Consider the following 17,755-nt stretch of genomic DNA (forward strand, 5'->3'; position numbering starts at 1 on the left):
GTCTGTGCATTTGTGCTGCACAATCTGAGGGAGAACTGTATCTGTGTGAGCTTTTTTTTTTAAAGTTTGACCCATCTCATATTCAGTCATCTGACAGAGGCAATGATGTAGAGCCCTTGATCTCAAATATAAGTACTGATGTAAAATTATATAACAGCTCGATACCAGAGAGAGCGAGGGAGGGAATCAGAGAGGGAGCAGGAGGCTTTAGTTCAATTACAAGGCAGATCAAAGAGTGAGAAAAAAGGTGAGAGAATATGTCTGATAAGCCAAAAGGCAAAAGAGCATGGTGCACATTTGCTGCCATGTAGGGAGATTTAGGTGGAGTATTTTTAGCTGAACTCCCAAACTTGACACTGATGTTAAAAATTACAGCCTTCTCTTTGAATTTTTGGCATTTTGATGTGAAAACCTGCACACATTCTTTGTGTAATCCAAATTCAAATACAGGGGATAAAGCCGCTAAGACAATAGCATAACTTCTCAAAATACGGTGTTTATTTTATCAGACATTCCCTTACTGTAACCTCGCGTTTAAAGATTTGATAGGTTTATTGTGGCACCTGCTGCAGAGGAGAGAATAAGACATAAAGCCAATCTCCCCCAGTCCTCCAGGGATTTCTTTTAACTAATTCAGCAATGCTCTCACACTGAAATGGAAATGTATTCGAAATTTTATGAAGCACATCATTACATCTCTAAGAATAATACATTTTAATGGTTTTCATGAGATATTAAGTGCACAATCCTGGTCACATTTTACCTTGAGATATGATGGAGCCTGAAGGCAAAGGCACTTCAGGGTACACTGAGCTGAAGATATTTTATTGACAAGTGTTTTGCCCTGTTGAGTTGATATTTCAAATACGGAGACCATGTAAGGTTTGGCGAAGCAGTCGCTCATAAAAGTGCTGTGAACCAAAGGGCAAGCTGAGAGCCAAAAGGCTGAGAATAACGTGTGTGTGTGTGTGTGTGTGTGTGTGTGCAAGCATGAGTGCGGGAGAAGGTGAAAAGCTTCAGACACAATCGATAGCTGAGAATGTGTCTCCCTGTATGTGTGTACAGGAGCAGCTACTGAGGAGAGACTGCAGAGAGATGACTAATAATTTCAGTGAAATTGAATAACACAATTGTCTCACTGTTGGGAGAGAAATGTACCATATCATTGCCTAGAAATATATTACGTCTGACACTGATTTTAAAAACAGTTTGAGAGCTGAAATTTATTCGGACATAGTTTGTCTTCAAGTCCCTGTGTTGTGACACCAAACAGACGCTGGTGTGAAGAAGGTCGACCTGCAAGGACAGACTCTGTGTATTTTGGCACTTGTTTAGAGGCAGATAGGATGGCCCTTGAGATTTTTGTTGTGACATACTTTAATATTCATACTCTTGGTTTAATATTTCTGCCCTTTTTCTCATTTTTTCACTCCTATAATCTGTAACCTCATGACAGACGTGAAAACATTGTGCAGCTCTGCACTAAAACCCCAAAGTCCTCAGCTTCTGTTCACATATTGGAAGCACTTTGTACACAGCAGAGCTGTACGTGAAGCGTGGCATTTCAGCTTCCCGGAGGATCATGGTCAAGTACACCTTGTTAAAACCATCTGAAGGGGGTGATCATCCCATTGTCTACACACAGAAACAAGACAAAGCACTTAGTGTGCTCTGAACATGTGGCTGTCTTTCCCTGTGTGGTAACACTAGGCAACAGCTGTCACCTCTGACATCATCACTGGAGTGCATTGGCCCTTTTTAGGTGGCAGTGTGCCCCGGTGCGCTCTGGGAAACAATTTAGGAATATGGAATGGATGCTTTGAAGAAGAGCATTTTTTTCCGAAGAAACCTACAAAGATACAATGGATCTGACAGTTGTTTATGCAAGTTAATGGGGTTTATAAATAGAGTGTAAAACCTTTTAAAGTTCCTCCAGATATTATCTAAAACAAAATCATTTCCATTTGCTCTGTCAAACACAGGCCCCCAGGGCGTGCAATGGACTTGAAAGCCAATCTGACATTGTGACCAAACTGTGTAACTACAACTACGTGACGCCATGTGGCCCAAAAGACTTTTTCCCATAGACTTATACTGGGAAAGAGATTTGATCCATTCAGTTATTCAGTTTGATAACATTTTCAAAGTCTAAAAAGTTTGTGCGATTCAATCGTTTTATCTCTGTTCAGGATTGTGGAGGGCTGAACCGCAAGTCTTTGGCTCAGTGGGCGGTAGTTAGCTACTTGGCCGGCGAATTCTCTAGTGCTTCTGCTCCATCGACCCATTGATGTGGAAAATCGGGGGGTTTTTGATACATGGGAAATCAAACTTTAATGGTTTAATGCACCACTGAGCAACTTTCACAGGAATGCATAGGGATGACGCATCTGCAGTTACTTCCACTGTACAAAAATGAAGACAAAGTATTCCAGATACTATCGCTTTAAATTTAAAGTTCAAACAGTAGTGATCGGGAGGTGGAGCTGCAGTATTGAGTTCCCGCCCATACACCCATCTGACACAATCATGAGCAGCACAATGATCATGAGTATGTCTACACACAGAGCTAAATGTGACATCACACGCCTTTTACAGCACCAAATTACTAAAATAATCAACCAACCAAACAACCACTAACTAAATTTATTAAAAAAAATGAACACCTGGCTGTTCTCGTGCATTGTATATGTGTTTCTCAGAAGAGTAATGCACCGGAAATCATATATATAACCTATGTAATCATGAGCAGGTAATTTGTACACAACCTCGTCCTCAGAAATGCTCCATAAGAAACTAGTGTAAAGAGGGAAATTCTCAGTAAGGGGGCAGGTTGGGGTGGTGGATGGGTTAAACCTGCATATCTCTATATTAAGCATGTAACTTAATGTTAAGTACATAATGTGACAACATCATTTGTGGGGCGCTAATTAGTTAGATATCATACAAACTGTTGTATGTGCATTTTTGAAAGATATAGTAAGTGACCTGTTACATTAGTGATGAGACCTACCCAAAGTGACAGAAACCATCCTTGGAAAAATAAAACTTTGATATTTACTTTGATCTTTTTGTTTGGATCATGTCCCATCTGCTTACGTGGTGGAGGTCAGGGTTTATGACCTATACTGCAGCCAGCCACCAGGGGGCAATCAAGACGCTTTGGCCTCACTGTAAGGGAGCTGTCACGCTATCCATCCTTTCAGTCTATGTCAAAAACACACAAACAGAAACACACACACTATCAAGAAACAGGACACAGGCATGTTGAAAATCTTACAATGTATATAATTGACACAAGATTTCAGGTACAACAGCAAATGAGACATTTGTATTTTTCAACCTTTCTGGCATCTATCTTCACCATAAGCACAAACTCTCCATAGATTTCTGATAACAACAAAACCAAAGTACATAAAAACAAGAGAATTAAAAGTACTTTTTTCCTCATAAATTGGCACCTTTAAGAAATTCCTCCGGTGTTCAACTCAGTGTAGGATAAAGCCGTCTTAAAATGGCCGGATAACCAGCTTTGCATTTCTTGCCACCTAATGAATGAGGGCAGGATCGAGGTGCACTAGCTGATTTGAGATCAGCACTCTGGGCAAACCTTTCTCCTGCCTGCTCTCTCACTCACAGGGGGCTTTGTTTTCACACTGTTTCACCACAGCTGAACCAGAGACGTCTTGCTGGGCCATATCTATCTGCATACACACATCCCCAATCAATAGTCGTTTCTGGAAGGTGTTGACTCGTGTATTGATCGACCATCTTGTGATGTCTTTGTGCAGACAATGCCATTTATTGGCCTCATAAAAGTGCAGGTTTTTATAAAAGGGAGGGGGGACTTTGAGCAACAAATTAATTAGATCAAAAGGTGGAGGAGGAGAGAAGGGGGTTGTGCAAATTTCAGCCGATGACATTGTGAGGCAGTCATTGAAACTGAAGTTGTGAGTCGCAAGTCGTCTTTGAATTGGAATGTCACCATCACAGTTGGAGTCATTTCTCATTCTTTACAGGGCTTAACGTAGACGTTCACATTCATATTCAGATTTTTCTACAGGGTCACAAAAAGAAGACCCATGTGGTGCTCTAACTAATTGTTCTTTGTTCAAAATGTGTATTTTTTCCCCCACTGGACCATCTTATATTATTGTAACTCTTTTTGAATCTAAAACTGGACCCCAACCCTAGACAAAGTGTCAAAGGCAGTCACAGGCAGTTAAGCAGGGACTAACAGAACGACACAGACACACATACACACAGCAAACATAGCATTCATTAATTAAGCACGTAGTCAAAAAAAAAGAAAAAAAAGAAAATATCAAAGTAGCATGTCAGGTAACACTTATGCCAACAGCATCAACCATTTTCAGAGCAGTAAGTGTAACAGATGTATTTCTAAAATTTTGACATGGCCCCCAACAAATTCATTTGTTCTGCAATATTATTAGCTATTAGGTGCATTTTTTTTAAATCTATTTTTTCAAAATATGAATCACGGTGGATTGTTCCAGTGTGAAACTGAAGCAATGATGTATCTTAAAACATGTCCATTTCTGTTGTCTAAATTCAATGTATCTGTCACATACAGTTCTGACAAGCAAAGATACCACTAATACAGATTGGGAGTTATTACAGTAGCAGGTTGAAATCACATTTTCTGAAAAATGAGCTATGTTAATCTCCTGTTGCTGTCAGGCGAATTGCACTAGTCAGACAATGCTACTCCAATAATTTTTAATACATATCATTTCCATCCAAACAAGATTCATAAGGGCTCCATCGCCCGTCCCTCTTTTGCTCTATTAATCAAAGACACAGTTGCACACATACACACATGCAAGCATCGTCCCATCCTCCTGTGCACAGCGTTATTAAATGACAGCTTTGACATTTCTTTGAATTAAAATCTGGTATGTGTTTTTCCCCAGCAAGCTTCTCATCAGAAAAAGCTTTACACTGTTTTCCCACAACATTCCCGGTAAGGTTCGACACATAATGAAGCACTAAGTCATTGTCATATTGCCTTGCCACCATGTAGAAGCATGAGGAACGCTTTAAAGGTCATTATAACTGATGAGCGCGGGAGACGGGTAGTGAGAGTAGGGGGTGAGGGGAAAAAGAGGCACTGATATAGAAAAGTTGCAGAAAATGGAAGGCAGATATGGATGTGCTATGACAGATGAATGAAGTAAGAGTTATAGCATACAATGATTTGGCCATTATAAAATTTTGATACCTAATTGGCTATTGTTTTTTTCTAGAAAACAACAAAAAAATATGTACACTGTTGTGTCTGCCATACAAATAGTACGATTCAAAGACATGCACGGCGCGGATTTCATTGTGATATGGATCATTGCTGCAATCAGACAAAAACGCATGACACTGCTAGTTGCAATTATGACGCTAATCACAGGAGCAGTGGGCCTTTGCAGGGAGCACACGAAATTATGCATATTATATTTTTGCTCTGCTGTGCACATAAAAAGAATATTGGAGAAAAACAAAAAGCGCTACATGACAGCAGTGTTTCTGCTTCTGTGTACTTTTCTGTTCTGCTACACAAAATCCCCAACTGTCAATCCTTTGCTGGGACGGCAATCTTAAACCCCCCGTTTCACATACGGTGCTCTATAGTGGGACTCTGCTGTCATCTGAGACCTGGCCCGGCCCAGCATGTGTTTTGCTTACACCAGACTCTCGAGGTGATCCTACGCAGCCAGCAGAGTCTGGAGAGAGGGGGAGATCTGCCCTCAGCAGGTGGGAGCGAGGGGAATATAGGGATGAGTTTGGATGGATGGAGTGACGGGTCACGTTACTCCCCATTAGACGATCATGCTGGCGTGAATGTGATCATGGCTGTTATTGCAGCTTACATGATGAAATGGCAAAAAAGTGCTGACGCGGAGTGCTCGCATCCTCGCTGTGAGAGTGTGTGTGTGATGATACTGTGAGGCCTAATGCTTTAAGAGGTCTGGTGGGTCGTCCTGTCCAGATTATCTTCCCTTAGGAGTCATCAATACTAGATTTCGTTTGTGGTTTGTGTATGTTTTCTATAAATATCGGGAAGTGATGAAAAACACTCTGGGGTCTGTTGTGAGTTACTGATAAATAAATAATTCTACTCAACACAAGTGCTGTTTTCAAGGGAGGGGAATAACGAATATATGTATCTGAGCACCGCTGCAAAGCCCCATTCTCCCTCTCCCCGTGGTGTCAACACCAACATACTGTTAGCAATATAGCCTTACACATGTCTTAGGTACAGCTAAAATCTCAGAGAACCCAAACACCAGAAACAAAACATTAGAAGATGCGAAAAGACCAGCTCTAATGGTGCCATAATATAGCAAGAAATAAAAGAAAAGAGCAAAACATTTATGAATACTTGCAATTCCATTTTGTTCTAATCCAAAACCAAAAGGAAGTCCGTCCAAGTGATTTTTTTTGTTTCCTTATACTTATTAAGTTTTGGCAAAATAACTAACCCCCAACTTCTCCTCCCTCCCCTTTCAGACTCTCCCCCCATCCTCCATGTCCCAAACTCAGTCCCAGTCGGTGAATTCTGCCGTCAATTATCGCCGGAGGAGCAGAATGAGCAGTGAAAGCAGGTAAATGGTGACGCAGGGGAGGTTCTGGTGAGCGCTGGAGGCTTTCACCTCCTTGTTTTCTGGCGGGTATGGGTAGATTATGGGTCGGTCGGTGACAGGGGCGACAAGGCGTGGGCCACGGGAACACATGTCGTCGGCGCACATGCCACTTCCTGAACCGCTGACATCATCACCTGTAGATAGAGGGTCGGGACATGAATTTACCTGTACAATATACAATTTACAAGTGGTGTTTGCTTAAGTATTCATACAATTAACATATTAAAACAACACTCATACATATTAAACGTACTGTGAAACACATGAAATATCAGGTTCTGTGCAGATGCAGGTCCAAGAAAACGGATACGAATCACCTTGTGTTACTTACATGATGTGGTACAAAACAGGACGACAGTGATTCAAAAAGGCACTTTAATTTAGGCCAAGCATTTTTATACCTTTATCCTAATTCCAAATGCACTGCTTTTGCTTTTTTCCTGGAGTTTTTATAAGCTAAAAAAAAGTGTGCTGCCTCCTCAGATGAACAGAAATAGAGTTACTTCCTTTAATCTAGAACTTTTAATCATCAGTGAGTCATCTGGCATGAAGTTTTGTGTGAATGTTCCTCACAAACTTGTGGGCTGTGATGGTAAAAGTACTCACTGGTGTCCTGAAAGTCCACATCCTGGCCGTTGAGAGCGTTCCTCAGGCGGTGCGTCATGATCTTCAGCTGCATTATCTGCTGGCGTATTGTCATTTCTGGTTTGGTGATGTCAATGTCCACCTCAGGATTGTTGATCTGGCTGGCGAGGCCGTCACCCATCACCTCAGGAAGGTACCTGGCACACATGAACATTTACAGGTGAAGCAGAGTGTCTGAAATCTTTTATCATTTCAAAACAGTTAATCTGGGACTTGTAACTTCCTGGGCGGTGGACACTGTGGCAAAACGTGGCAGTGAAAGGATTAAGGCGCATTGAGGTTTCAGTTTCTCTAAAGACATCATCATTAGGTGACAAGAATGACAATGGAAGCTTGACCTTTGTCGTCAGATCAGAGGCATAAAAACATTGACATGTTTCTCTGTAATGAGCTAAAACACTGCATGACAGCAGCACGAGTAAAGAGAAGTCACAAACTCGGTATCTGATGCTCACGAGCTTATCACTTCCTTTTATTAATGTCAGATCATACCAGTATAAACAAGGCAAAACAGCACAAACCCACAGTGTTTTGACCTAAGCATGGATGTCTTAAGCATATATTCAAGTTTTTGTTTGTAAGTGGAATACTGTAAAAAAGTTTTCTTTCAAAATGTACTCATTCTAGCTTCATGTGTAAAAATGGAAAAGGTATTTGATGGCTGGGACTTCTTGTTCAACAGTTTAGAAATGCAGTTGACTGTATTCCAAAAAGAAAAGTTAAAAAAAGAAAAGAAAAAAGATGTTTCATCATCTTACTAGTAACTCACAGTACTTGTCATCTTGTAAGATGTCATGTCATTTACTGTTCCTTTCTATCATATTTTGAAATACATTTCTTTAGTGATTTATGTGTGTTACCTGGCACGGTTCATGCCGTTCCAACACTTATCCTCAGCCCCTGTTCCAGTGGGAATTCTTTCACTGCACAGAAGATTTGGGAGAGAAACCCAGTACGGCTGCATGTCCCTCAGTCTCACGGTTACATCAGACACCTGAGGCAGAGTTGACGAGAGCAAATTCGTGAGCTTTTCTTCTTTGTTCAAAATCGCAGTATGACGGTGCACTCACACAGGAGAGTAAGAAAAAAAATCCCCAATAACCAACTGCAGTGCTCAGTCATCTGACTCATTCATCCATCCAAGCATTCATTCCCATCTAATCACCCCATAGTTGTCTGTGTAAAGGTGAAATGAACAGCAAAAAGAGTTTAATTGCCCATGATGAGCAATGGCTCTTGCGTCATAAACCTTCACTATGAATGGGCCAGATTGGACCGTCAGAGAGCAATAACAAGGACACGGATTCAGTCGGGTAAATACTAACCAGTTTGTCCATTTTGTTTGAGCTGGTTCCCAACCTGTCCTCTACCGTAACCTTCCCTCGCTTCATGAAGTCATCCAGTCCTGTGCTGCTGGTTCCTCCCTCTCTGATGTTTCCACACGCCTGGAACAACTGAGGCAGGAGAAAGCGAAGAAAATGAATGAACAAACAATAGAGACCTCTCCCACGTGCTAGGCATCAACTCCCGGTTAGGATTCCCTCAGTGTTCATTGTTCAGGAGGTCTTCACCAAGAGCTGAATAATCTGCAGAGGTCTGTTCCTCTCCAAAACAAACAGACACAAAAAAACACTGAAAAAAGCTGTTTCATGTTACAAATCAATGATGCCTGCCCAACATTTGCGCTCCCCTTTTTTTCTCTGATAACTTAAGATGTTCAGAAGAGTTTCAGCAGGGGCTGATTTAACTGCAGAGTGCTCCTCACTGAGGGGCTGCTAACTGTGGAGGCCAGTTAAGCTACTTCTGAGCCGCTGTAGAAATATTGCAGTGCAACATGGAGGACTTTGTGGATGGGGACCCACTCTCCACGTAGACATTAATGGCTCATTCTAAGGTGACGAAAACACAATTTCAAGGTCTCCCATACATTTATTTATTTGTGGCAGCCCGCCATGAATAAGACATCTGCTGCCACAAACAGATTTTCTATTTTTGTCATTAGGAGCACTATTAAAACATATATACTGATTGATTATTTATAGCACCTAACTCTCGGAGAACATCAGACGCATTGAAAGAGAAAATGAATCATCTCAGTTTTGTTCTTAACATGTTTAGCTTACTCAAATATCGAAAAACACTGCAGAAAACAAAATGGATTTAAGTGCTTATCATCTAATTCATCAAGTACTTAAAACTGAAGGCTTCAGACTCTCTCTATAAACATTTTTTTCCTACCATATGTAGTTCATACTCTTTATTGGTGTTGGTGTTAACAAGCCTGAAATCTGATGCGGCTGAAACCAACTCTTTGAGTAGAATCCAATAAACCCAGACACATGGTGACTGCGTCAGCAAAACATTTTATTTGACCAGCTTCTGTAGAAGTGCATGAAGAACCTTTGAGCATGTTAGTACACACAAATCTCTACCTTTGAAAGCCAACAGCGACAAGTGGTAATGGCTATTAGCATGACCCCGAGAGTCAATCACAGCATCGCTGCAGCAGAATGATTCACAGCTCAGAAAGCACTACATGTCCCTATGGGGCTTACATTTTATAAACGGAGCCCAGGGAATATAGTAAGACTGCAGTCAATCTGTCATCCAATCTGGCCTGCTTAGAGGGGCTTCAAGCCTTTGAACCTTCATACATAACTATAAAATAATCCTGTTTTAAGCCTCTACTCATGTCTGTCAGCATTACTCGTTGTGGACATAAAAACAAAGTGTCGATTCTGTTACAACGGGAGTGTCAGATTGACCTCAAGCACATTTCCTGATGTGAACCACAGTTTCTTTATCTTTCTCATATTTCTATGAGGAAAGTACATAACACAACATATGGCTTTTGCTGTCAACAGATTATGTAAATATGAGATAATCTGTCCTACACTGTGTCTACCATAATACTAGAGCGCAGACATGAATTGCCTTCAATGGGATCAACACAGCACTTTCCCCCAGAGATGAAGATCAGAAGCTGAAGCTGTGTGTGATTACCATACTGAACCAGGTCAGAGGCAGTTCGCCAGGCTACGGCACACCTCAAGCCAGCCCGGAGCTTTAACAGCACAACCAGCACAGAGGAAGCTTTGTCTTTCCTCTCAGCATCCACACTGTTTTCCACCTTCACCAGACAACTCAGTCAGATTTCCATTGCTGCAAGTGCCTTTTAAGATCATATAAAACTGTTGCTCAAACACCATTAAACAGTGAAGTAAACGCTCGGCTTGCAGGCTCTGTCATGACTCACATCCTTTTATTTTAAATCAGATATATGGAGCATTGCAACCCCATCAATGAGTGGTAGGATAGGTGTTAATTGGACATTAAAATGAATGTAAGGGGCAATAGGGTGATACAGTGAGAGGGGAAAACAGTGTCTGAAATGATGGATCCTGGATGTGTGTCTCAGTTTGCACCCAAATTTTTTACTTCCTCACTCCTGCTTCTACTGCTTTACCGAGTGTGATATGAATATTTTAAAGCCCCTTGAAACTATTTCTCTTTAACATTAAATATTCATGACTAAATAAGCAACAATCAGCTAATCTGTTTCAGCGGGACTATGTGGGTGTGCTTTGAACAGATTTGATTGACAGTCGCCTGGTTACATAAGCAAACCATCACACAACTGTCATCTCATTTTGATTCCAGTGTTGCTAAATCCTGATTGGTGCGTGAAAGCACTTGACAACACATTTTTTTCCGACAGAGACCCACCCACTTGACACAAATACTGAAATCTCTTGTGAACAAAATAAATTAAATTAAAAGTGATGCAACTTTAGCAGTGTGTATGTGTGTGTGTATATATATAGGCTCACCTGGCCGAAAGAAGCAAGAAAACAGGTTTTCAGTAGGGCTGCACCAACCTGTCTTTTTCAACCCCAAAACAGATACCTGGGCTTTGGGTATCAGCCAATACTGAGTGTGTATCCGATACCAGTGTCTAGTTATTAAACTGTATGTCTCTGTGTGACAGCAGCTTGGATTATTATTTAATTTGTGGGGCAACATCAGACTTTAATTAAAGCTGTAGTTGGTAACTATTGTAAAAAAATAACTTCTTTTCATATTTGCTGCCATTGTAACTATATTCATACAGCACTAAATAAGACAGATAATCGATGAAAAAAATCACATTCCCCTGTCTTCTCTATTGCCCTGCAGTGCTCCCAATGGCTTTACTGCATGTAAAATTAAAAAAAAAAAAAAAATCAGACCTAAGGGGTCTCGAACGCAACTGTCAATCATTTCAAATATTGCTTGTGAACTGTGGTCAAACTGTCAAACTAGGCAGAGCTGAGCAAATATGAATCAAGATTCTTTTACTACATTGCCTGTGTCTCACCTTAAATATTTCCAGAAACATATTTTAGTGTACTGTTTAGCTGCGAAATAAGAAAGTTGTTCCAGCTGGTAAGCAGAGCGTGGTACTTCAGTCCACTGTTTCCAACGTGGACACTAGGTCACAAAGGCTCTCATTTTACAGCTAAACAGTATTATAAAATATGTTCCTGAAAACATTTGAGGTGAGAAATATGCAATAAAGAATCTTGACTCATATTTGATCAGTACTGCCTTGTTTGACAGTTTGACCGCAGTCCACGAGCAGTAATTACATCCCTGACAGCTGTTTTACAGAGATGAGCCCTGACTGGTTGTAACTTCTGATTCTAGTGAACAAATGGCTTACGTTCTGCACCTCATGCACCGCTACATTCGTTTCTCTCAGAAGAAGCTTTTATGGCAGAACAAGCGTGTTCTCCTCCATTAGTAAATTGTCACAGTTGTGGCGCAGAGTGAACTGCTTTAATAATCAACTTAATGGGTAATTTGACTGATGATGACTTTTGTCGTCAGGGAGAACATTACCCCTACCAATACTGTGTGCTTCAATGACGTTGTCGTATGTTACAAGCACAGCTCTCTAATTTGTGTCTCACAAGTGAATTTCCATATGCAGACATCAGAAAGTACAGTTTAAATGTAGTCTGTGGTCATCACTGTTTAAATATTATCATACCAGCGAGGGGTATTCAATGGCAATGGTGGTTTTGATGTTTACAACATTGTGGATTAACTCACAATATCATTTGATGTCTTTTTCACAACCTCACATTGAATTGTGTGTAGTAATAGCTGTTTGTGTGTTTCAGTTAGCTGTATGTGTGTACCAGTGTGTGCTCTGACCTTGCTGTTGATGGTCTCTATATTCTCCACCATAGTAAACATGGCTTCTGATATGCGATTAGGGAGGGAGAGGACCACGCTGTCCACACCAGATGGGCCATCAAAGCGACCAGCCACCTGCATCATTGTCTCTACAAAGACAGAGGGTACAGTTAGCGTGAAGACAGTGGGAAATGTGTCATATGCTGGTAGAATGACTGTGCTGTATTCACTGCACAAAGCAGCATCATGTGTCGGGTGAATGTTTGGGCAAGACATATGGCTGAATTGGAGGCATGTGTGAACATGTGTGTGCCCTCCCCACCGGCCAGATGCCTCCACTCGGTGTTGAGGTCAGCCTGGTTGGCTAGACAGCCTTTCATGACATTGCTGCAGTAGTTGGCGCAAGGTTTGGCCGAGGCCATGCCGCGGCAGTGGGGACAGTAAGTCATCCTCATCACGGCCCTCATGCACTCCTGGCTCAGCTGCACCTGGGGTAGGACACAGACAAAAATAAACACACACCACCTGGATGACGAATTACTGTTTTGTCAAGCATATATGATTGAATAGTGTAAAAGACAAAAATGACAGTGGCTGTTGATCAAACTGTACATTTGACCACTTTCGCTCTTAGAAGACCGACTGTTACTGTACAGGAGAGATAAATATGTCAGACAAAATTGTTCGGTGTTAATAAGATGTGAAGATGGAAATTTCCTTCGCCAGACAATGACAGTCGCAGAACCGTGGGAGGTCACCTCCCATGGTGACCTTTTTTTCAGTTTGCACCAGACTCTCATTCAGCACAGTTTCCTTGGAAACCACTTTGGGAGAATTCGCTTTTTGTTTCACATGCGATGAAAAGGCCCTGACATTCATACAAGTATTCTCAGTCCCTCACTCCATCCTTCCTGCTCCTTCCATTTCTCTCTCCATCCAACAAGGCTGCTCCCCCAGGAAAGGGCCTTGGTGCGTGAAAAGTGAAACTGGGTTAATACCAGTAAGCTCTGTTCACAAGAGAGTACAGCTATGCATACAAAACCTCAGGAAGTGTGTGTGAGTGTATGAGAGAGAGAGAGAGATAGTGAGACAGAGACAGAGAGAGAGAGAGAGAGAGAGAGAGAGAGAGAGAGAGAGAGAGAGAGAGAGAGAGAGAGAGGTGCAACGAGCCCAGCTACGCATACAAAGCTCCTCTAAGCTGACATCTGGGCCAGCCTGATGCTTTTCCTGGAAACAGTTCTTCCAACAGCAAAGTCACAGTTAAGACCAGCTTTTAACAAATATACAGATGAAATAGCACAATAAGGATCAGGTGGGAAAACATATCAGAGGCACTTTGAACACTCTGCAGAGCCGTCAGCAGTTTGGTATAGATAGTTGGCATATTTAGACATATAAATAATCATCTGCAGACCACTAGCAGTAGCTTTGTCCCTTGATCAATATAATCAGCACTAACAAAGGCAGCTCCTCTGTAGCAGTTGTCCTTCATAGTGTAGATCGTGTGTGCATGTTATTGTTCGTAGGTCTTTTCAGATTTTCTTTTGTGATTTTCCCTGACGCATATTGCTTTGATGTAATTTGGTAATGGGGTTGTAAAGTACAAATACACTTCATTGTGTTCTGTTTCTAGTCTCTTTTGTATGTGTGTGTGTGTGTGTGTGTGTGTATGTGTGTGTGTGGAGGGGGGGCTGGCTGTATCCATCCAAATGGCTATTTATGGTTGTATCAACCAAATTTCCCCACAAGGACCATTAAGATTAAGATTTGATCTATATATGGAAAAGCAATTTATTGTGACACTGCTTCAACTCTAAACTTTAAGTTACATTAAAAGAAATACATAAAAAGCCTCAATTAGTAAATGCATCTTCGATGTATAAGAGAGATCATTAGAATTGGGTAATTATTTCCAGTTGCACAAGGAGGACTTTATAAAGTTAAATAAGTGACACAGAAAAGCAACAACCGCATCACATTCCCAGGCCTAATCTCAAGTCATATGAGACATGAGTCAGATCCTCACTCCTGCCCTCCTTTTCTCCCCTCCTCCCATCTTTACCCTACCACTCATTAGCCAGGGATGAGTCAGACGAATGCTTCTTCGTTGAGGGAGAAGAGTGAGGGAAGGGAGTGTGCAAGGATGAGGAGGGAGAAAAACAGTGAAAATGAGAGAAATAGAGGGATGTTTAAAAAAAGCTACAAGATTTACCAAGGGCGTTGGCAAGAGAGTAAAAAAAATCGAGGGTGATGTTAATGAAATACTCATTAAGGAGAGACAGGCATTAATCTTGTTTCTGTTACATCATCCATACAGTATTAATGCTGGGAATCCCAGGCCAGGCACAACAGACATGAAACAGTGTGTAACTCCTCCGTGCTGCTAATTGAAGGTTGATGTTGACAACTTCCTCTGTAACCTTGGAGCTGCGGTGCACCAGGCACTGTGAAGGAGGGGCTGTCAAATTAGAAACAGTAATAAGGCGCATAGACCGAGGGCTGCAAATAAGGATTATATTCATTATCAGTGAACCGGTTGATTGTTTTTCTAATAAACTGAGGAAAAAATGTATTCAAATGCGCATCTGAATTTTCCAGAGCACAAGGGGACGTCCTCAAATTGTTCTACCTACTGACAGAAAACAAGAACAAATGTGCAAATACTCATACCTAAATAACTGAAATTAATTTATCAAGTAAAATTGCCAAACATGCTTTTCAGAAATGTTGCTTGATCAAGTACTTAAAATGACCTATCAGGCTATTTCATATTTTCTGTCTGTGTCTGTCGGATTGTGTTTAAAAGCTTTTATTAGTGTTTTTCATGCCATAAAATTGCCTATCGCAAATTTTTTTTAGTATCACAACCCCCGCAAAAAGATTTGTTTCATTATCAAGATTTGAACCATACAGTCCGATAACATTTCAAGACTCTGGAAGAGCCACAGGATTAAATAATGGTATCCCCTTTCAAGTTTGTGGAGCGCCAAACCACAAGTTAGCTGTTTGGCTGGAAGAGGTTAGCCCCTCGGCCACTGTAGGCCGTCTACAGCGCACATGCTCTGTGGGCCGCACAGTGCAGAAGCAGTGCTGATCATCCCCAGATTATACAGTACAGTAGTTGAACCATTTTGTCTTCATGTGCAGCTAAGAAATTTATATATGAACAAACGAGGCCCCACGTTTAGTACTGTATCCATTTCTCTGAGTACATCCATGGTGACCACAGGTGTTCCAGCGAAGACAGTATGAGGAAAATAACGTGTTTTTTGACCATTAAAGCATGTAAACATGTTCCAGTTGAAAACTCAAGTATGAAACTGAAAAAAGAACATCATAGGTCCTTTTTCATTGGTTAATCACATATCAGAACTGTTACAGATACCTTATTTGACGATTAACTAGACGGGGAATATGGAGAAAATCAAATTTCATATGTTTTTGACCAAATACCTCAATATTGATGCTGCAATTGTATTGATGAGTTGACTATAGAACAGCTAGAACAGTCTGGCGAGTTCAGAAACTTGAACGCAGCCTTTAAAACCATGCAAAGACAACACGAGATATTATGATATCCAAAATCTTAAACAATATCTAGTCTTATGTTTATATCATATTGATGTATTGCTCAGCCCTGTGATCAATTTAGCTATTGATTGAATAACTTCCTCAGCACAGTGCACCTTCACACACATACGCTCACACACACACTGGCCTGATTCAAATCATCTCCTGGCCTATATATCAAGGGGAAGTTTTAGGTTTGAAATATGCTCTTTGATGTTTGCACGTGTAGCTATTTGACATGACTGTATTTTATTTTAAACACCCATAGCCTTACATGCCCTTGCTTCACCTTCACGACATGCTCTCCACACCTGTCACTACCTTCTATATTGCTTGTGGCAATCGAGCCTAAGACTCTTCTGTCTCTCTCTCCCCGTCTCTCTGCCTGTCTTTCCTCTGTAATTAGTAAGGATATATGAGCGACCTCTCCCCCTTGTGTTATAGAGCGAAACAGTCCAGACTCCTTGCCTCCAGAGTGAGCCATGTGGCGCGTGGCCTACTTCCTCCACTCCCCTACCCGAGGGGAATAAAACAGTCCGGAAAAAGTTGAGGACACGGCAACTGGTGCAGCTCGGAGCGAAGCAAGGGAGGAATAAATACTGTACCGGAAAGAAAGACTGCATCTTACTGTTTTTCTGTCTCCTAAAAACATCTCTAAATTTATTCAGTTTTTTCCACACAGCTTGGTCGCTTTCATCACCTTTCACTATATCTCCTACTTTTCATGTTTAATCCAATCCAAACATAGCCAGGATTCGTGTTATGTTTCTTCTCAGTTGGTAGCAAACACAAACACTTCCTTGGAAGATATGTGAAGCACACAGAGGGAATTTTATTCTCCCTAGCTCTACACTCAAGCAGTGTAACACCTCCCTGGGCAGTGTGTGGTAAACATCTTCAGTCACTGGGCCCTTTAAGTAGCAATATGTAGCTATAAATAGGAGCGGTTGTCTCGTTAGGACCCAATCAATCGAAGATAGAATTACAGGGAAAAGGAGGGGAAAGCTAAAATCCAAATTAGTATCCAAGCTATTCACACTTAAAGGAGACAGGGGACAGCGCAGGGCACAGCTCTGGGAAATATCAACCGAAATGTTTAAGTACAATTTACTTGGCAAGGAAATGGAAAAATAGATTGAGTGAGCAGTAAGATAGGAAAAGGAGAGGATGCTGGAGTTTGTCACAGCCTCTTTTTTTCTCTCTTGCGTTTTCTCACTGTCTCATTTGTTCCCATCACAGCACAGTGCTGTTGCAATCTGCATAAGTGCAGCACAGTGCTGCCGACTGCGTGCTGGGGAAGAAAGCGACACAGACTGACATACAAATTATGAATTTGCAATTGAACAGTTGGTTGCAGTCTGTGCTCTTTTCAGTCAAGTTGTATCAAACAGGCCCTGACTTGGATGACTTGAGGAAAAACTTGCCATTCTGTCTTCTTGCACAGTTCAATGGAACTAGCTCGGAAATTCCTGTAAAAGCTTCAGTGTGTAGGATTTGGAGGGATATATTGGCAGAAATGGAAAATAATATAACGACTAGGGCTGCCCCTTGAAAGTCATAAATTCAAGTCATCAGTCAGTGACCCCTCAGTTGAGATTGCTTCCAGTTAAAAGTCATTCTTTGTTTGTGCGGTGTACAGCTGTGGATGTTTCGGTCCCCTGATTTGCTGCAGACTGTGTGCTCTTGACTTTTATGGTACTCCTTGA

The 17,755-nt window shown here is 41.3% G+C and overlaps 1 protein-coding gene across 1 annotated transcript in view; it reads right to left on the minus strand.

Annotated features, from left to right (window-relative positions):
• Positions 1–3,264: 3,264 nt before the first annotated feature.
• Positions 3,265–17,755, minus strand: part of gpc1b (glypican 1b) — an 84,309-nt gene continuing 69,818 nt past the window's right edge. Inside the window, exons 6-11 of the mRNA XM_042497184.2 lie at positions 12,802–12,967; positions 12,498–12,628; positions 8,624–8,752; positions 8,159–8,292; positions 7,260–7,435; positions 3,265–6,787 (exon numbers count right to left, since the gene is read on the minus strand). Coding sequence (XP_042353118.1) covers positions 6,579–6,787; positions 7,260–7,435; positions 8,159–8,292; positions 8,624–8,752; positions 12,498–12,628; positions 12,802–12,967 — 945 coding nt within the window. The 3' untranslated portion in view covers positions 3,265–6,578. The remainder of the gene's footprint in view (positions 6,788–7,259; positions 7,436–8,158; positions 8,293–8,623; positions 8,753–12,497; positions 12,629–12,801; positions 12,968–17,755) is intronic.

This window comes from Plectropomus leopardus, chromosome 12 (assembly GCF_026936395.1).
Source record: "Plectropomus leopardus strain MGB_pleo_1.0 chromosome 12, ASM2693639v1, whole genome shotgun sequence".
NCBI lineage: Eukaryota > Metazoa > Chordata > Actinopteri > Perciformes > Serranidae > Plectropomus > Plectropomus leopardus.